This window comes from Ursus americanus, chromosome 19 (genome assembly GCF_024610735.1).
Source record: "Ursus americanus isolate L20-20 chromosome 19, mUrsAme1.1.p, whole genome shotgun sequence".
Lineage (NCBI taxonomy): Eukaryota > Metazoa > Chordata > Mammalia > Carnivora > Ursidae > Ursus > Ursus americanus.
This window is the reverse complement of record NC_142145.1, coordinates 25,349,993-25,371,865: the sequence shown is the minus strand read 5'-3', so window position 1 is coordinate 25,371,865 and position 21,873 is coordinate 25,349,993. Positions and strand designations below refer to the sequence as shown.

Below are 21,873 nucleotides of genomic sequence, written 5' to 3'. Positions count from 1 at the left end.
CATTTTATTTTGCCCATAAGACCCTGAGGTCCCAAAGATATCTGTATACCTACCAACTAGCAACAAGGTACTGGTGACTAATTAGAATTTCTAGAGCATAAAAACTGGATCACAATACTCCTAGTCACACTAAAACACATATTTTAAACAACAATGCAGAAAAATGGATCTCTCAGGTTTTCAGTTTGTTAATAAGGAGCGGCAATTTACAATATCAAGTATGGACCATTCCTAAAAAATATAGAAAGAAACGAATGCAGGAAAGATGTTAAAGAAATAGCACTGGTTGTAACAACTATATAAAAGATCTTTTATACATTCCCTATTCCAATAAATCTAGAATGTCATCTATTTAAAATACGTTATTTTGTGTTAATGTAAGAGAAAGCTTCTAATTTTATTTACAAGATGCATCCCAAAGTGAAAATATGTTCATCTTAGAATCGATGAATTATGTAGTAACAATAACCTTCGTGTGTTAGCTATTACATGTCAGGTACTGTATACGACTATTTTTACATCATGGACCTTTATAATAACCTGCCAGCTATGTATTTCATTTTAAATTTGGGAAAACTCAGCCTCAGAGGGAAAATAAAATAATCTCACCAAGGTCATACACCTAACAAGTGGCAGGCCAGGATTCTAATCCGCATCTTCTCAAACAACGCTTTCCACTCTACCAAGAGCTTTCTCAGCTTTTATTTTAATAACCAACTACACCAGGATTTCTATGGCTAAAGCTAGTGATCTGTGGGCACCTCAAATACAGTACTTTCAAGGGTCTGTCTGGTTTCTACAGTAACTTTTTTTATAAGATTTTATTTATTTATTTGACAGAGAGAGAGACAGCCAGTGAGAGAGGGAACACAAGCAGGGGGAGTGGGAAGAACCAGGCTCGCAGCAGAGCAGGGAGCCTGATGCGGGGCTCAATCCCAGGACCCTTGGATCACGCCCTGAGCCGAAGGCAGACGCTTAACGACTGAGCCACCCAGGCGCCCCTCTACAATAACTTTTTAAGTTACATTTTTATTGTGAGAAAACAGTAACCTACAAATCCACGTATTCTGGTCACTGGATAAGCACCAGTCTTTACTGCTTCATCACGGCAGTGTCTGGGGTTGGGTCTGTTACAAACACCTCAGTGTCAAGGGTAAATAGAGAGATTGACTTAACATGGGAATGATGACATCACACCAGGAAGGCCAAATGGTATCAGGGTGTGTGCTATTTTTTTTTAAAGATTTTATTTATTTATTTGTCAGAGAGAGAGAAAGTGAGAGCGCATGCACACAAACAGGGGGAGCAGCAGGCAGAGGGAGAAGCAGGTTCCCCTCTGAGCAGGGAGTCTGACGGGGGACTCAATCCCAGAACCCTGGGATCATGACCTGAGCCCAAGGCAGACGCTTAATTGACTGAGCCACCCAGGCGCCCCCAGAGTGTGTGCTACTTAAATTATGTTTCATAGTAGCTGCAGAGAAAAGAAGTAGGAGAATTTAGTTAGCAACACAGGGCACAGGGTAGTACGCTGACCTCAAAAGAACCCCAGTCATGGGTAGCACGCAGTACCACAATCACAATGGAAACAGAAAATCAGTATTAACAACAACAAAAAAAAGCATCATTTGTTAAATTGACGTTAGAATCTTCTTGGTTACAGAGCTCAGTATAAATTAGTCTTTTTTGATAAGCTTAAAGTTTACACTAAATTAGGTTTCTTTTTCTTTTTTTTTTTTTTTTTAGAATTTATTTATCTGAGAGAGAGAGCACATAAGAGAGCACAGCAGTGGGAGTGGCAGAGGGTGAGGGAGAAGCAGGCTCCCCGCTGAGCAGGGACCCTGATGCAGACAAGGGGCTCCATCCTAGGACCCTGAGATCAAGACTTGAGCCAAAGGTAGACACTTAACAGACTGAACCACCCAGACGCCTCACTAAATTATGTTTCTATATATTTAAACACTATTAAGGGAAGCCACAAGAAATGTCTGCACATTACTTGAATGTGAAATCTGCACAACATCAAACTGTTTACAAGTACTAATAATAGAAAATAGGTCTGGGAAGGCTAAACTAATAAATACACTTGGTGAAATCAACAATGTATCCCAAAGGAAGTACTGATTTGGTGATGATGATGATGATGATGATGACGACGACAGCACTATCCCAAGCACATCAGCTCAACACTTCCTAAATTTATTTGACCATCTGACTTTAGGACATTCTAAAAACTCTTGAGTACTAAAAAATATCATGTTAATGGTTAAAAACATGAACTTGTCTCAGATAAATTCTGCCTGATCAAAGCTTGATATTGTTCACTAATGCAATTAACAGAGAATACTGCAAACGTATGTTGAAATGGGGTGTAACGGACCATAAAGCATCTACAATGCGGTCTCTGCATCGGTACACAGACAGATGAGCAAGCATGCCCATGTGAGAATCTCATGCAAAGTCCTGCAGGTCTTCGTATGGAACACAGTTTCTTACACGCTGATTATCCCCTACCAACTATGTAACCTTCTTGCTTATACTGATTGAATTAAAATAAAATCTGGGGAAAAGACGTTAAAACAGCTATTAAAATCATCAGGACACTAAAGTGCCAAGAAGTTTGTGTGGCATACAATGTATTACTGATCACTGGACTAACCAGATGATTAGCTAGGTTTACTTGCTAGTAAACCTGGCAGAAATTCTTACAGCATTGCCCTAGTAATCACTTTTATAGTATTAGTAAAATTAACTCGTTAAAGCTTTTCTTCATCTAAGAATAAACTGACCTTTGAAAACTGAAGTTACAATTTTAAGTCTAGTGTACAATTCACCAACTATATACACACAGAGGTATTTTCTGCATGCACCTATCTTAACACTTTGTACTTTTTTCCTACAGACATGATGCTTGTTAATTAATATACTGTCTGTATTAAGGACACGTATATTTATTCATATGCTTGTTATCAGGAGGCAAAAGAGAAATGATGAAAACTAAGTTCAAGACTTTGAAGGATCATACCACAGAATCCTATAGACTATTAAATGAGTTTTACTGTTCTTTCCATATTTGCATGATTTACTGCAGTTCAACTACCAGTGTCAAGTAATAAACTGTACAGTGTTTTACCAATTTATTATTTTTCAATACCTTCTTGCCTAAAGAGTTTCTTTCTTCTACAAATCAAAAGGAATAAGAATCCAGCTTGTCATGGTGGAAAGATTATAAAGTATGCTGAACACTGAGTAAAATGAAAGGGGTTAACAAATTAGAATGGTACCAACAAAAGAAACTTCACTCGAGGCTCCAGCTCTTGATTACAGATGTACTCAAGAAATATGGACTTCATGGAACAATCTATAACTACCATCTGTAATTATTTCTCCTTACAACAGAACACCCCTTTCATTTCATATATGACTACCAAGGACCAACGTTTATGTTTTAAATAGCTCAGGAATCAAGAACTGATCATTGTAATAAAAAAAATAAAAAAGACCACGTGTCTCTACAATTATACACACTATATCTGTCTGTGTACCTCATCACCACTATATAGCTAAAGGGTGGGAAACAGAAAAAAAAAGAAAATGCCCACCTCCAGGCTGGTTTTTTTTTTTTTCCTTCCTTCTATCAGAAGCTTTAGGAACAACCTTGTCCTTAACAAATCAGCAAAGGGGTCAAGTGAACAACTAAGAAATTTTCATTGGCTATAGAAAACTTTAAAAATTGCCGACACTTAGGGGAGCCTTAATTAAGTGTCCGACTCTTGATTTCAGCTCAGGTCATGATCTCAGGGGTCAAGAGACCGAGTCCCGCATCTGAGTCCACACTCATCGCAGAGTCTGCTTCAAGATTCTCTCTCCCTCTCTGCTCTTCTCTACCGCGCACATACGCACGCCTCTCAAATAAATCAATCTTAAAAAAAGAAAAGAAAACAAAGGGAAAATTGCCAACACTTAGTTTAAGCATTTGCTACGTACCTGGCATATTCAAAGTGCTTTACATATACTATCTGATTTATATCAACCCTATAAAGTGAATTAACATTATCATAATTTTCAAATAAAGAAATAAATGTGAGCAGTTAAATAACTCAAAAGGTCACAGAGCTACTGAAGTAAGAGCCAGGACTTATATCCATTCCTGCCTGGCTTAAGAGCCTAAATTTTTCGAGGTACACACTTCTGCAGAATGACGGTATAAATGAATGGTTTCAAACTTTTATAGGAGTATGTACTGACTATATTCTTCTTTTCTGTATTCTTAATACTCTGGCATTTGGGGTCTTGATGGGGAGGTTGTCCTTCCCAGGGCTAATTCCTAGAGATAGCAAGAGACTCCCTGGGGAGTGCATCTTTCTCACATTAAAACCAACCACTCCAGAGGCCGTACCCCTAACTATAAACTCTCACACATCATGCCAGTATTCCTCCTGCCATAAATCACCCTAGAGCTAGGTACCAGACAACTAGGAACAACCCCTAGTCCAGAGCCTGCTGAAATTATTCAAACTACCCAATCCTAATCTCTAAGCATATCTACCTGGCATTGCCCATTCCTTCCCCGGAAAATTCCAACAAAGGTTCTGGGCTGTGCTTGGTCCTTGCCCCTCTATTCATCAACCCATCTTATTTTTTGATACATTAAAATTTAAGTTGCAGATTCTTCAAATCTAGGCACTAAAACATGCATATATTAACTAGAATTCATTGCTTACTTGTGGGTTAAGTTTACATAACATGAAACAAATCTTAATGGTGCCACCTTGTTTTTTACCCTTTGCATAAATGTGTTAACCCCCCCAACCTTGTCAAGAATATCCACCCAGAAAGCCCCTCATGCCCTTGTATCAGTCAGTCCCTGCCATCCCCTCTCCCATCCTCAGAGGCAATCACGGATCAGTTTTTTTCACCATATGTTTAATCTCTTTTAGAACTTCTATATAAATAGAATCATACAGTATATTCTCCTTTGGATCTGGCTTTTTTGACTCAGCATAACGATTCTGAGAGTCACCCATGTGACAGTAGTCCATTCTTTTTGGTGCTGAATTTGCCATTACATAAACAACCACAATCTGTTAAGTCATTTTTTTTTTTTTTTAACCAACGGACACCTGACCTGCTGCCAGATCTGGGGTATTAGGAATAAAGCTGCTATGAGCATTCAAGGAAGTGCATGCCTTTTTGTGGACACATGTTCTGTCTTGGGTAAATACCTAGAAGTGAAATTCTTAGAGGTTATTGGGTAGATGCATGTTTAATTTTAGAAGAAACTGCAGACCTTTTCTCCCAAGTGAAAAATACCATTTTATATTCCCTCCTTCAATGTATGAAAGTTTTTGGTTGTTCCACAGCCTTCCCCACATTTGGTGTGGTCAGTTTACTTAATTATAGCCATTCTGGTGGCTGTGCAGTGGTATTTCATAGTGGTTTCAATTTGCATTTTCATGATGACTAACAATATTGCACACTTTCCATGTGTTTACTGGCCCCCTTGGTGTATCTTCTTTTGTGAAGTATCTAAATCTTCTCCCCATTTTCAAAATTGGATTCTTTTTACTACTGAGTTCCAGAAATTCTTTATAAATTCTGGATACAATCCTTTTGTCAAATGTTTTGCAAATAGTTTCTTCTATTTTGTGATTTGCTTATTCATTTCTTAATAATGTTGAGGAGATCCTTTTAGTATTAATGAAGTCTAACTTATCAAATTCCTCTTACTGCTTTCTATATAAAAACCACAATAACCTTTGCCTTACCCCAACTCACAAATATATTCTCCTACACAGGGTTTTAGATGAGAACTACGATCCCTCTGCAACTGATTTTTTTTGAATGGTGTAAGGTGGCATCAAAGTTCATTCTTCCACATGGATATCCAGTTCTTCTAGCATTCTACATTGAAAACACTTTCTTGTCCCTATTGGATTACTTTGGCATCTCTGTCAAAAATCAAATAACCGTATCTCTTTGGAGTTATCTGTTCTATCCCATTTATGTGTTTGTTTTTATGCCAGAACCACACTGTACTGATTACTGTGGCTTCATGGGAAGTCTTGAAGTCAGATAATTTAAGTCCTCTAACTTTGTTTTTCCTTCTCAAGATTGCTTCAGATACTCTAGGCCCTGTGGATCGCCATGTAAATTTTGGGGTAAGTCTGTACATTTACACACACACACACACACACACACACACAAGCTTTTTAAGGAGACTGATTTGGATCAGACTAAATTACAAGAAGCGGACTTAATATTACTGAGTGTTCCAACTCATAAATATGTCTGTCAATTTACTGCACCGTAGTTCCAACATGTAGGTCATCTCAAGGTTGGTCTCTGTTGGTCTCCTACTGAGACAGGGACTGTATGCTGGACACTGTGATTGGTATGTGACGGAGATGCTAGGTTTTGTTCTATTTCTCCAGTAACAGTTAACTGTTTTTGTTTCGACTGGCAACTGATTTGTTTGCACTTAAGCTGTAAATTCTTTTTTTTTTTTTTTTAAAGATTTTATTTATTTATGTGACAGAGAGACAGCCAGCGAGAGAGGGAACACAGCAGGGGGAGTGGGAGAGGAAGAAGCAGGCTCACAGCGGAAGAGCCTGATGTGGGACTCGATCCTGGATCGCCAGGATCACGCCCTGAGCCGAAGGCAGACGCTTTAACGACTGCGCTACCCAGGCGCCCTTAAGCTGTAAATTCTTTGAACAATTCAAATCCATTTTTACCTTTAGCTAGGCTGCACTAAGTCTACCCTCCATATGTGTGGGTACAGGGGTCAGCCTAGTGGTTTTGGTGAAGTTCTTAAGCAGAATCTGGGACTCGCATTCTGTTCTGTAGTTCTTTCCTTGCTAGGATTTTCCCTTCACTCTTCAGCCAGTATGGTTGTCCCAAACTCCAACCTCTGGTTTTTCAGGACAGAAACAGTGGGTTTGGGAATGAAATTTTAGCTACCCTGTATATTCTGCATGGATTAAAAAACTTATTAAAAACAGAAAATTAAAAAAATAAAAATAGAAAATTCACCTTTTCTAAGAGTCAAATCTCCTCCAAAAGGGGTCTACTTTTGTTTACTCTCTACTGCCCTATGTTTTTCTTATCTTGTGCAGTTTATACTTGTTATCTGAGGGAGTGTCATTCTGGTAAAAGCATATCTATCTATGTAAGAATTCTCTCTCCATTCATCTTTAATTTCCCTCATCAGGGTTTTGATCTTGTGTGTCTTTTAAAAAAAAGTATTTTAATTTTATTGACACTATTTTAAAGTTTCATACTATTCACAGCATCATTTTCTTAATATCACTTCCCTATTTACACATACACACAAAAAGGATTTTTAGACACTGGACCTTTAAAGCACAACCCTGCTAATAAATTTAATCATTTGCTTTAGATGTTTTTGTAGATTGCTTTTAAAAGGTTTCTTACATCATGTCATCTACAAAAAGAGTTTTGACCCAATCTTTCAGATCTTTATGCTTTTACACTTCCTATTCCACTGGCTTGGTCCTCCACTAAAATAACGAATTGAAGACACAAGAGTGGACATCCTTCTCCTGTTTCTGACCTTGGGAAAAACCACTATTTTATGATTAAGTGTCTTAGGTGTCAGTTTTTATTAAATGTCCTTTACCAGACTGAGGAAATCTCTTTACATTTCTAGTTTGCTGGGGATGGATGAATTTTATCAATTGCTTTTGACCAAGTGAGGTGATCTTATGGTTTTTCTCCATTGTTAGTGCTGTGAATTATACTAATTTTTTAAATTTATAAATTAACCGTGCATTTTTGGGATAAATCTCACCTATGATGTATTCTTTTATGTATTTATAAATATATATATATAAAATATATATATCAATATATATTTTATATATTGCTGGTGTTAATTTTTTTCATCTATGTTCATGACAAATATTAATCTATCAATTTTCTTCTTTGAGTGCCACCTTTGTCAGGTTTTGGCATTGGGGTTATGTTGGCCTCATAAAAGAAATTTTTTTTCTGAGTTTCTGTGAGATTGATATTATTTCTTTCAAATGTTTGAAATTACCAGGAAAGCCACCTGGACCAGTAGTTTTGTTTGTGGTAAATGTTTTAATTATGAACTCAGTTTTCTTTTTTTTTTTTTAAGATTTTATTTATTCTTCTGAGAGCTAGCAAGCATCAGTTGGGGGGGGGGACGACTTCCTGCTGAGCAGGGAGCTGGACATGGGGCTTGATCCCAGGACCCCAGGATCATGACCAGAGCCAAAGGAGACACTCAACCAACTGAGCCACCCAGGCACCCCATGAATTCAGTTTAACTGATACAGAGCTACCCAAATTTTCCATTTCTTCCTCCATCAGCCAAGATAACGTATTTTTTAAAGAAAGTTGACCATTTCAAATTTAATGGCATAAGTTATTTAAAATATATGCATATTATGCTTTTAATGTCTGTAGGACCTAGGATATTTCATTTCTAACGGAGGTAATTTATGCTTATGATCTCTACCATGTTCTTTCTCACCATTAGTCTACCAACTTTAGGGGTTTACCAACTTTCTGATCTTTCTACAGAACCAGTTTTTGGCATTGATAATTATTTCTACAGTCTCTCTCCTAGTCTTTGATTTCTTTTTATTATTTATCCCTTCTACTTATTTTCCATTTTCTTTGACTTTTGTTTCTACTTTCTTACATGAAGTCTTAGATAAGTTTTCTAATATGGTCATTTAAAGCTATAAATTTCCCTTTAAGTACTGTTTCAGCTACATCCTACATATCTGATATGCTGTAATTTCATTATCACTTAGTTTGAATTATATTCTAATTTCTCTCATGGTTTTCTTCTAAATAACCCATGGGTCAAAGAACTGTGTTGTTTAATTTCCATTTTTTAATAGATGTTTTGTTGGTATTGATTTCTAACTTCGTTCTGTTGTTGGCAGAGAATATACTCTGTTGATTTCAATCTTTTAAAATTCAGTGAGACTTGTGCCCTACAAATAGTCTTTCCTGGTGTAGTTACCATGAGCACTTGAAAAGAATACTGGTATTAGATTCAGCAGTCGATAAATATCAAGTCCGCAGTTAACAGTGTAATCTAGATCTTCTATGTCTTTACTGATTTTTTTGGCCTAACTGAACTCTCCAACTGTAACTGTGGATTTGTGATTTTTGATCCATTAATTCTTCCAAGTTTTACTACACATATTTTGAAGCTTTTTTATAAAGCAGGTACACATTTATGTTTATGGCTTCTTGATGTCAGCACTTCAGAAATGTCATTTTACAATGTACGTATACAGCATTAAGCCCTTACAGATATTAAACCACTCAACCTTCCAACAACCCACGAATCAGGCACTGTTATCCCCACTGGACAAATGAGGGAGTGGAAGCACAGAGGTAAAGTAACGCGTCATCATGCAGCCAGCAAGTGGCCAGGAGAGGTTGCATTCTTAATTACCAACGCTGTTCTGCCTCTTACATAGTTATTAAAAAGAAAAAAGAAAAAACATAGCAACACAAAACTAAAATAATAACTTTGGTATAGTATCCCAGATAAGTAAAAACTTCAGAGAATGTGCTTAATTATAAAAATTAGAGATTTTGCGATGAGCTATTTTCTCACGAAAAAAAATTTTTTTGAAGATTTTATTTGTCAGAGAGAGAGAGAGAGAACAAGCAGGGAGAGCAGCAAGCAGAGGGAGAAGCAGGCTCCCACTGCACAAGGAGCCCAACACTGGACTCGATCCCAGGACTCTGGGATCATGAGCTGAGCTGAAGGCAGATGCTTAACCAACTGAGCCACCAGGCATCCTGGCGGAAACAATTCTTTAGACAAGTAAATTGGCACAGCCACTCCCAAATCAAAATAGGAGGAGACAATAGAACCCTTATGGTCAGAGTCCTACAAGGATAAAACTGATATTCTTATTTCTTTGGTTTGGTATAGGCTCTTCTTAGAAGCGTTAAGGACCAAGTAAGGACTGAAAAAAATAATTCACTTTTACTTCTAAATGTTATATTGAAGACACTACTTTAAGACTTTGCTACACGTTCCAACTGTCTTTGAAAAACATCTCCCACACAAATACAACAGTCCCTACCATTTAAGTCCCTACAGTTGATTTTCAATATCAATTCTAGGGGTGCCTGGGTGGCTCAGTCAGTTAAGGGTCGGACTCTTGATTTTGGCTCAGGTTATGATTTCAGGGTTGTGAGATCAAGCCCTGCATCTCTGTCTGCAATCAGTGGGGAGTCTGCTTGAGATTCTCCCTCTCCTTCTGCACCCCCACCCCCTCACGCTCACTCTTGCTCTCAAATATATAAATAAATCTTTTAAAAAAATAAAATAAACATCAATTCTAAAGTTAGTTGTTCAAAATATTTCAAGTCTATCCAAGAACAAACTTCTCACTTACAAAAAAAAAAAAGCTAGTAATAAAATGGGCTCAGAATATTTCTTTTAATAATGTAGCTAATGGATTTTCTAAGTTTATTTTTAAATTTTGTGTTTTTTTTTTTTTAAAGATTTTATTTATTTATTCGACAGAGATACAGACAGCCAGTGAGAGAGGGAACACAAGCAGGGGGAGTGGGAGAGGAAGAAGCAGGCTCATAGCGGAAGAGCCCGATGTGGGGCTCGATCCCATAACGCCGGGATCACGCCCTGAGCCGAAGGCAGACGCTTAACCGCTGTGCCACCCAGGCGCCCCTAAATTTTGTTTTTAACAATTAAAAATGTATCCTAAATGACAAAAATCCTAATGGAAAATGTAAGTACGTATCATTCCAATCTTTTAAATTAAATAGATAAAATAAGAATTGCAATACAGAATAGGATTCTGTAAAAACTCAACTAAGTCATACATTTTTGTGGTGCTTATAAATGGTTGTAAAGAAAGGTTTTTTAATCTGACAATTTTATTCTTTTTTATTTTTTGTTTTTAAAGATTTTATTATTTATTTGACAGAGATAGAGACAGCCAGCGAAAGAGGGAACACAAGCAGGGGGAGTGGGAGAGGAAGAAGCAGGCTCATAGCAGAGGAGCCCGATGTGGGACTCGATCCCAGAACGCCGGGATCACGCCCTGAGCCGAAGGCAGACGCCCAACTGCTGTGCCACCCAGGCGCCCCTGATCTGACAGTTTTAAAAATTAGCATCCTACAAAAAAAAAATCAACTCACATTTGTATAACACTTTGAAGTTGACAATATGTTTTTACATGAAAAAGTTATAATGTATAGGTAATATACATAGACAAATGTATTATTTATAACTGTTAATGCAAATTATACAAGCCATCACACAAAAACAAGGAAAAAATCCTCTCAAGTTCTTATTTTTTATTATAAATTTTTGTTCAGTATCGAACTCTGAACTTTCAACTGTCCTTGACACAAAGACAGCCTCCCTTCACCTGCTCTCCTGCACTGGCTTAGCAAACTTGGAAGTAAACCAAGTCAGGGAGAAATTATATCCTCTTACAAACATACAAAGGCATACAAATAAGCAAAGTTCTTAAAAGAAAAAAGTATGGGAGGACGGAGTTAATAAAAAATCTTATAGCTCTAATGCAACATTTTTCATGATCACAGTTTTCTAAGGGCCTGAAGACCACCATTCCGCAGTGCTTCCCATAATTACTCAAGAGCAGAGCTACAGATGGATTCTGAAAGACTAATATAACTGTTCAAAGGCAGGGAAAAAAGATGGTGAAAGAAGAAAACTCCTAATTATAATAAAATTGTCTCTTTGGAAATAAAGCCTCATTGGATAATCTGACAGGTATCATGGTCAATTACGTTGTGTTTAGAAAAGAAGTTTTATGTGTTCTGAAAATAGTATGCCATCCCTCCATTCTCATATATTCTATCCATCGCCAGCACCACTAACCTTGGACTCCCAAGTTTTCAAGACAAGAACATAGACGCTTCTTCAACAAGCAGACTCGGTGAGCTCCGCCCACTCTCATGGCCTTTCACCTTCCAACAAGCTCTGGTCCAACTGCTCTCCTCCTTCCTGCAGTCACATTTTGGAATGATCCTAGGGCTGCTCGAGTCCCAGACGATAGATCTCTTTTCAGAAATTAACATGGTACCCTGCCCTAAATGAAAACTTTATTCTCTCCATCTTCCTACTCCACCTCCTCCAGGACTCTGCAGCTCTTATTTTTAAGGGCCCTATCGGTTTTGGAGCATCAGAAAGGGGGGGGTGGATTTAGAGGAAAAGGGAATAGCCTTACGGGTCGACCAGACCCAGATCTGATGTGATAATAATGTGGTGCTGAGGTCCTGTGAGGCTCAGGCGGCCTGTGTCGCCTCTTAACCTGCTCCTGGGGCAGGTACTTCCCTGGCTGGTCTGCCTGGGTCACTGCACCACTCCAGGTTGGGCCTCTTGACCATTTCAAGACAACTTCAACTACCTTAGTAGTAAAGTCTGGACCATGCATCTCTGATTCAGACCAAGCTCCGAACATACAGGCCGTTCTCAATGGGCCTGCTCTTCATTCTAGTGATGCAAGGGCAGCTCTATCTAGCCTCTCACTTGTCAGCCACTTTCAGGTGGAAGGCGGGGACCAGTCTATTTCCCAAACCTCGGCAAATCAAATAGGTACGTTCCCCTGAAGCCCCTCAGTATGGACGAAGGAAAGGGGAAATGCCACAGCATATACCATTTTCTGCAAAGAAGTTCTCCTATGGAATCCCCCTTACAAGCTCCCGCATTTCTTCTGCATAGCCTAGAAGCGAGTGAAGGGTCAACCACAGCCGTTAACTGTCTCACGGAATCCCAGCTTCAAGGCCAGCATCAGAAGGTCTCCTGCACCTCAGTTCTGAATGTAGGCTACTTGCAATCTGCTGCTCTCAGATTTGAGGGTCTCTGAATCAATACCAGAAGAGTTCCCATTTGAACATTCTGTTACAATTCTACTTCCGGGTAAGATACAAGAAGGTCACAGCAGACTAATGTTACTGTTGCAACAACTCGAGGAAAAAAGATAACAAAATATTGTGCAAAAAGACAAGGAGAGCTGATGAAGTAACCAGAGCAGGATGAATCGAAGTTCTAAGGAGAGGGGTGCCTGGGTGGCTCAGTCAGTTAAGTGTCTGCCTTGACCTCAGGTCATGACCCCAGGGTCCCTGGACCGAGCCCCACGTCTGCCCCTCCCCCAGCTTGTGTTCTCTCCCAAATAAAATCTCTCTCTCACACACACACCTCTCTCTCTCTCTCACACACACACACACCTCTCTCACACACACACATCTCTCTCTCTCTCTCCCTCTCTCTCACACACACACACACACACACACACACACACGGAGGAGGAGGAGGAAGAACATATTCTAGGTGAACTGAGGACTGCTTGTTACTCCCTTCCCAGGGCTCATATGTAGATTCTAGGAATAGGATGAGGGTCAGGCTTGGTCTGGGAAGAGAAACTCTACTGAAGAATGTAACAGAACTTTGAACAATCACAGGATTCTCCTCCCTCAAAGATGTTTGCCAGATTGTAAAGCTGCAATCCATAGGAGGCTCAAGAGCCAAACTTAAACCATGGAAAGAATAGAAGTGAATCTCCCACAGTGTCTGTGGCAGTAGGTGACAAGAGGCCTGCCAGGCCTTCAATCACAATCCTAGGGGAGCCCTATTCAAGGCAAAGGTATGAGCCAGTGGTAGACTGACTCACAATAAATGGCAACTGAGCCCCAATCTGCTCCAGCCCCACTCAGATTAAGGGATCAGCCCCTCTATCCAGCTGACAGAGGAAAGGTCAATACTTTTTGGGGAAAGCATCATTTGCAGCACCTGTCATTCCCTCATATGCAATATGTGGCATACCATCAAAATGACACAGCACATGAAGAGGCAGGGAAATATGATCATCAAAAGAACAAACAGACCATGATGGAAGTGGGCCGACAGATGATCCAGATAGTAGAGTTGGCAGATGGACTTTAAAATAACTATTAAAATATATTAAAGAAAATTTAGGAAACAGAAATGAAGAATTTCAAGTGAGAGCTGGAACCCACAATATCAAAGGAACATACTAAAACAGAAAAATACAGTATTTTAAATTAAGAACTCACTGAATGTTTAACAGAAGACTAAACACAGCATAAAACAGGATCAGTAAATGCAAAGTTAGGTCAACAGAAAATATCCAAATTGAAAAGGGAAGGAAAAATAAAAGAACGAAAAGAACAGAAGAAACATGTGGTATCCAGTCATTTTAGCCCAAGTACCAGAGAGGATTTAAAACCAGATTGCAGGACATACTAAACTGGTGTTTTCCTATTACTTTCCATCTCCACGGTCCACTTGTGGTGCTTTCTATTTCAGGTCCCTCAGGTGATGGTACATTTACTTGTGAATCACTAGTGGGGACCACAAAAGGCCTGGAAACACTCTACCACAAGACAGGAAAGAGAAGGAGTAAACGGTATGGTTAAATGTTGTCCCCAATAATTACAATCTTCCCAAAATGTGGTTAGTAACACAGAAATGGTCAGGGCAAGCTGGAATAGCTCCAGATACAACTGGAAACAGACCAAGGATGCTGGCAAAACAATAGACGGTTGTAATTTCTTTAATGCCTATTATTTTAGCTAGGTTGATGAATGTATTCTTTAAAGCCAAGACAGTACATTAATGGGGCAAGAAAAGTGGAGAGGATGCTTAGTGCATCAGGTGTTAAATGCTACACTTACAGAGATTAATTAATCCGGGTACAGTTCAGTAATTTATGAAGAGACAAAAGTCCTAAGGCAGGAGGATGTTTTCCCTGACTAGGTAAATGGTAAAGACGTCCTATGTGAGAATATATTCTCTATACAAAAGAGCTCTCAATACCAGTGTTCTGCAGCAGGAGCATTCTCAAAACACCTAACTGTAAGTGTAGGTACCAGACAAAAGTGAAGGGTCTGGCAAAGCATCTTTCAAACTTGTTTCACAGGGCCCTACACCACATCAGAAGTGCTTTCACAACTTACACAACACATCGAAAATGACAAACGAAGCTGAGGCTGACAGAAGGGAGCTCTGACCCACAGTTTCAAAGTTCTCATTTGCAGCTATGAAAAGGTTCACTGTTCTGATTTTATGAATTAATGATACACATTTGAATAAACTAAATTCTACATAATGCAATGTCGCCTGGCAGAAACTTCTTCTAAGCCAATACAATACAATTTAATGTCTACAATAAAGCCCTCTTAGAGAAACTGGAAGGAGAATGAAGACACAGATCTGTGACTATTTCAAATAAATCACATTCATGATTATAGTGCTTCACAATTCACAAACCAAATTTACATTATCTCAAAGGACCCAAAAGTAGTACTGAGGAAATACTCAGGTAGTACCTACCACCCCTTTTTCACAGATGAAGAAAGAGTTAAGAAGCAGTCACAGGCCTCACGATCCACCTTCATCCCGGACTGTAGCAGACTCAAAAACAGGTTACCGAACTTCAAATTCAGAGTTCTCTCACATGTATTCTCTCTCGCACGCGCGTGCGCACACACACACACACACACACAGATACTGATTAGTTGTATGTATCTACCTATGAATGAGGGAGAGAGGATTATTCTTACCCTCTTTTGAAAAATTAAAAGGAACTAGTTTAAGAAGAATTGAAGGATACCACTGCTTGGGTTTAAAAAGACTTCTCTTTAATTCTTCCTGGGTTGTACAGAAAAGCAGAAGGGTAGGGATATGAAGTTAGAAGTAAAAGTTGACAATTCACATTTACTTTAAGTACTCTGATATTTAAAACTTTAGAAGATGAAAAACAAAACCAAAAATCAGTAACAGCATCAAAAAGAAACACATTATCCTGAAAGGATACATAAGAAGCTGACAGTACAATGATTTCTGAAGAGAGGAAGTGGGCAAGGAGATGGGGGACAGTAGGGTGGGGGAGACATTTCCCACTCTATCACATGTGGGTGAATTCTGATTCATGTATACGTACTACTTTTTGTTTTTAAGGAACATACTTTTTGAAAAATACAGATATGAACGTATATATTTCTAAAAGAATGTTAACAAAATGAAAATATAATTGTCCTTTAACAGAAAAACTGACTTCAAAGGGTAACAAAAGACAAGAACAGTTTAAGTATTGGGGGGGAAGAATAATTTAATTATTGCTGAAAAGTTCTATTTAAACATTTAATTGTGCTGGCTATGAAAGTAAAAAACACTTTTTAAATATATACATATTAAGAAAAAACTATAGGACATTCCTTTTTTTTAGATTATCCATAAATAACCACTACTAACAATTTCATGTATTCTCTCTAAAGATTCATGGTTAAGTGTATGCTTTATCAAGTTAAGAAAATTCCTATTTCTAATTTGTTAACATGAATAAATATGGAATTTTATAAAAATCTCTTTCTAAAGGGCATGTGGGTGGCTCAGTTAGTTAAGCGTCAGACTCTTGGTTTCGGCTCAGGTCAAGATCTCAGGGTCCTGAAATCAAGCCCGGCATTGAGCTCCGCGCTCAGCGCAAAGTCTGCTGAAGATTCTCTCTCCCTCTTCCTCTATCCCTCCCCCACCCCGACCATGTGCAAGCTCGCTCTCTCTCAAATAAATAAATACAACCTCAAAAACAAAAAAACAAACAAAAAACCCCCCACAAAAACCTCTTTCTAGATCCATCAAGATGATCGGCGTTGTTCTTAAACAGGACTATGGAGTATCTCATATTAATAGATTTCCTGTATTTGAATCATACTTGCATTCCTGCAATAAACCTTTCCTAGTCATGATTTTGTCACTTCATTTTTAATAACTCTAGTTTCTGATATTTATTTATAATTTTTCCATCTATTTTTATAAGTAACACTAGTATAAACTTTTCTTTTACTGTTCATGTTCAATTCCGGTATAAAATGAGTTGGTAAATTTCCTTTATTACTAGAGTTAAGAAAACTAAGGGTCAGGGTTGGGATTTTTCGAATTCTTGCTATTCCAAACAAAACTGAAATGAACACCAGCAATCTCTGACCATATCCCTGACAGTTTCCTTAGGATGAAACAACAAAAATGTGATTTCATGGTCAAAGCACCACCCCAAGGAAAGCCCTTACAATTTATGTTTATGGAAATGAATTCCTCATTCCTACACATTTACATATAATGGATATTATAAAATTGCCAGGCCCTTACTTTTAACTTTAGAGTCTCCAACCCTACAGCAGTTTGGATTTTGCTTTATTGTAGATAATATGCACTAAAAGCCTTTTCTTCTTCTTCTGATTGATTCATTACCCAAATATCAATGCCATTCTCATTTTACAACTGAGTTGTCTTCCATTCCTTGTTCTCAAAAATGTTTGAGATATAAAAGCCTCATGAAACTTTATTTATACTATTCAGCTCATTGCGGCTTGACAGGTGAAGTCCTACCAATGAACCACTTTGTGTCACCACATTCAACAACGGGGAAGCAGCAGCAGTGACGTGTGTGTAACTACAGCCTCCATCCCTTCAGAGACAAAGCTATGAAGGCTGAGCAATTGTATGAAGGGTGGGAGGGACATGAAGCCACGATTGTTTCTGCCCTAAATTGAGTCCCACTTTAAGATGAAAAGAGAGGGGGTCAAGGGGGAAGAAACAGCTAACAGTCAATACACCAGATATTTTAACAGAAAATATTAGCCGTTTTTAAAAATTAAGTAATCTATGTTTCATGTTCTTCATTGGATGAACTTATTTGTATTTTTAGGTTTGTAAAAGCTTAAGATATTTTATTAACAACTTTCTTGAGATTTTAAGTACATAAACTTATACAGCAAATCCATTCTTTATCATATGTTAAATAGTTCTGCCTAAACTATGGTTTGGATTTATCCATAATGGACCTTTCCTGTACCCACTCCCATTCCCCAACCACTACAGTCGACATACATATATTTAAAGAGCTGACTGAATGTTTAAGAACATTTAGTAGTTAAGAAATAACTAATAATCTAACACAGTATTATTAACCATTCTACTACTAAAAACAAAGCAAACTCTATAAAATGTATGGGACCAAACTGTAATGTAAGAAGCTTAAACTTCTTGATAGACAACAGCCAGTATTAACAAATCTACATTTTTTACCGAAAAAAAACCCCAAAACACAAAAAACACCCACCAAATTAGATAAGTCAAGTTTCTAAGCTTCAAAGAACTTCTGACTATAAAAAACACAACAACGGTCAACCACCACTTCACTTCCACTGTTTAGGCAGAAGAGTGAAAAAAGGTTTTTTTAATGATCGAAAGTCCTAGAATATGGAAAAATTTTTAAACTAGGTTACAAGAAGAGGAATGGAAAATAGGAAAAGAATGTTCACCAAGGTGACCTGCACACATCTTGACCATCAGCTGCTACCTACTGTATGACCTGCTCCTTACAGGAAGGGACCGCACGGCTCTCTCTCAGCTCCGCTGTCCAGAACCACTCCGCCACGCAATTTCAGCCTCAGACGTGCTGCGCAGAGCCGCGGCCCCGTCTCCCGGCACACGCAGCTTCCTGGGACGAGGAAGAGGACCTACTAACCGGTCTCCCTGCGTCCACTCTCAACAGTCTCAGGGTCATTCTCCTCACTGCAGCCAGATGCCCTGCTGAGACTCTGCGGTGACTCCACCTTCACCCACGCTCAGGTTCAGGTTCACCTTGTGGTTCCGTACCACGCACACAGCCTCAGCCGGCCACACCCACCTCCGCCTTACAGCCTCCCAGGACACTAGAAGCTCAGCACCCTTCTCTCAACAGCACAGGACCACTCTGGGAGAATCCGGCCTCTCCTGACTAAATCCCTCCTTTACACCCATCAAGACTCAGCTCTGGCACCCATCCTTTTCCGGGAGGAAACTCTCCACAAGCTGCAGGGTAGGCAAAATTCTTCTCTTCTGGACATCACTCCCTGAGCACACATCTTTCTTAACACCTACACTACTTATGAAATGATCTTTATTTTGTAAAGTTCATCTCCCTTACTAGAAAGCAATTCAAGAACAAAGACCGTATTTTAACTCCAGTGAGGAAGAGGGTATCACACATGTGTAAATGTGTATAAATGTGTACCAAACTGAAATTCCAAGGCACCACACAATGAAAAATTAGCAAACGTAGCGTGACTTATTCTTAGCCAATTCATTACCAAGTCCTTCCAGTTCTAACTCCATCCAATTCTGTCCACCTCGTGTGCTAACACAGCCACCGTGCCAGTCTACCCTCCAGCATCTTTCAGACTACTTTACTAGCCTCCATATCTCCCTCCTTCCAGACCCACTAGCCAGTCTACTGCGCACACACACACCACTACTTAAATTTAAAAAAAAATCTGTTTAAAAATCTTTATTTGCTTTCTATTATATTTAAACTAAAATTCAAACTCCCACTGTGCCTTGCAATGCCGTATTATCTGACTCCTTCCAAGTTTTATACTCGTTTTGTATTCCTCCATCTCTACTGGGCTCCTTTTAAAATCCTCCAATACAATAAGCTATTTCTCACCCGAGTGTCTTTATACTGGCTCCTTCCTCTCCTAGAAGACTCTCCCTTCAGCTAGCTGCTACTTCTCAAAGCTCAGTTTAAGTGTCACAATCCAATCCAAAGCAGCTTTTTTATCCCTCAGTCATGGTCTTCTTTGCACTCATTACCATCTCAAATTATATCAATTTGTCCACTTGATTACTGTGTATCTCTATGCCTCAGAAGAAGAGGAACTCTTGTTTTGGTCAGACTGTATCCCCAAGGGCCTAGAAATAGTGCCCTGCATTCAGCAGGCCCTCGTAAGCATTTGTAAAATAAAAGCAAAAACCAAAAAAGTGACTCTTATTTAAGATATACGTGAAGCAAGTAAAATAAAAGAAATGCATAATTAACCTACCAAATAAGGCAGGAAACATTCTACTGTTAGTATCTGCGAGTACACAGGCTGGTGTTACTGGGATCTATTATCAACAAGCATCCAGACTGTATCTCCCAAAGCTCACTGGGAACCTGTCGATCAGGTAGCATGGCTTCATGTGCTACACGCTAGCCCACACGTCTGACGCTGCTGGAAGTCCTTTTAGAAAATGCTGTATGCTGCCACTCCCCCAAACCCTGTAATGTCTACCAAGAGTAGTGAAACACTTAAAAACCACTTGCTACTATTAAAGAAGCAGCATCTCTGACAGTGGTACTTATCTACAAATAATTAAATTTACACTCATAAAACTCCAACCTCTTAAGTAACAGGCCCTTCCAAGACAAGAGGTAGGTAGGTCTTTGCACCAGGTTCTGACTCCCTGGACATCTAAGACGCTGCCCCCTAGACTTTCTTTCTAGTAAGTAATGCTGCAACTCAAAACACAAATTATATAAATAAAATTCATCACAGTGCTAGCTGCCTCCGTTAACTCTTTTACTGATCGGACTTTTGACCAAGGCGGGAGAAAACTGTCAGTCAGCACTGCACTACGAGAGGAAAAGCTTTGACTCTTTATTCCAATGTTGTTCAATCACAGAAATGAGGGTAAGCTACAAAGGCGCATTCAGGCAATGAAGGTAAATGAGCGCAGTGAAGATAAAACAATACAACTAAGTATTTTATTTTGCTTGATTAAACTTCATTGTTCAAGAAAATGACTTGTAAAACAAACAAGTCTTAACTAGTCAAACAAAACTGAAATGCCAGGTTAAAAAGAGTGGTCGTATGTTTTAATAATCACTATTTACAGGTGACTTGACAGTAACAAAATTTCAGTAACTTTCTTCTGGCTTCCTTTAAGCAATTTTCAACAGTATGACCACAGAAGTTCTGCTCTAGCGACACTTACCTTGGTATGGTGACACATTTAGTATTACAATTTTGAGTGGTGATGGCTTTCTCAAGCTCATCTAATCGTCCTGTTTTCTTTAGCTTCTTCACCAAACTTTTAACTGCTTTCTCACACCACTTTTCTTCTTGTCCATTCTGCTCTCCTCCGCCTGCTCCTCCAGACCCACCGGCTGATTTCTTCCAACCCAGCAGCCTTTTCACAACCGGTGGAGTGAATGGCAAGATGGACGACATGTTCTTACCAAGGCTGCAACCCGCACTGAGAGAAGACGCTCCGCTACCTAACCTAGAAAAGATACGGAAGGGATCGTTCAGAGGCTACCTTTAAAATCCAGGCGTAACTTCAACACTGTCTCTATGAGACAGAAATTCACATCATCATAGCAGACTTTCAGAGTTATCTTTTTCTCCCACGACAACGTCTTTACTACTTTAAAGCAACTGTGGAAACAAACTCTAAAAAACAAAACCATGTTATAAGTGGACAAATACAGTAATTTTGCAAGCAAAATCTTTACCATCACTGGGCAAATTTATCACTACCAATGCTACTTCATTTTTAACTTTTAATAGTGTCAATAATTAAAATATTTTCACCAAATAATGAAAACCAATGAGCCAGATATTCAAACTTTCACCAGAAAGTTTTTCTCACTTTTGAGGATACTTAACAAAAGTATTTTTTAAATGTATTAAGTCTACTCTCCCTGAAGTTTTAAAATTTCATAACTACGTATCATAAAGGAAAATCTAAAGTTGTAAGAAGGGAAAAGGCATCAAGTGTGAAGTAAACAACAAAAATTAAAAAAAAAAAAAAGGTAAATACAGTCTGTGAAGAAAAGGTTTGGCTCACTTATACGATCCCTTGCCAAGACTAAGTTTTCAAAAATATTTTTCATTTTTATCTAAGTAATAAACAACATGCGTCATAACTAAAGTCAAATATATTTCCTCTTCTCACACCAAGGTACAATTCCTTAAAATCTTTTAACTTTGATTCTTGCTATTGTACTTCAAGTAAGAGGCTCATGATGGTATCCC

General features: G+C 38.7%; 1 protein-coding gene across 4 annotated transcripts in view; it reads right to left on the bottom strand.

Moving 5' to 3' along the window:
• SMAD2 (SMAD family member 2) overlaps positions 1–21,873 on the bottom strand; it is a 76,590-nt gene that overhangs the window by 32,304 nt on the left and 22,413 nt on the right. For all 4 annotated transcript variants that reach the window (XM_045790026.2, XM_045790025.2, XM_045790023.2 and 1 more), the window contains one exon: positions 20,831–21,118. In XM_045790026.2, coding sequence (XP_045645982.1) covers positions 20,831–21,066 — 236 coding nt within the window. In that variant the 5' untranslated portion in view covers positions 21,067–21,118. The remainder of the gene's footprint in view (positions 1–20,830; positions 21,119–21,873) is intronic.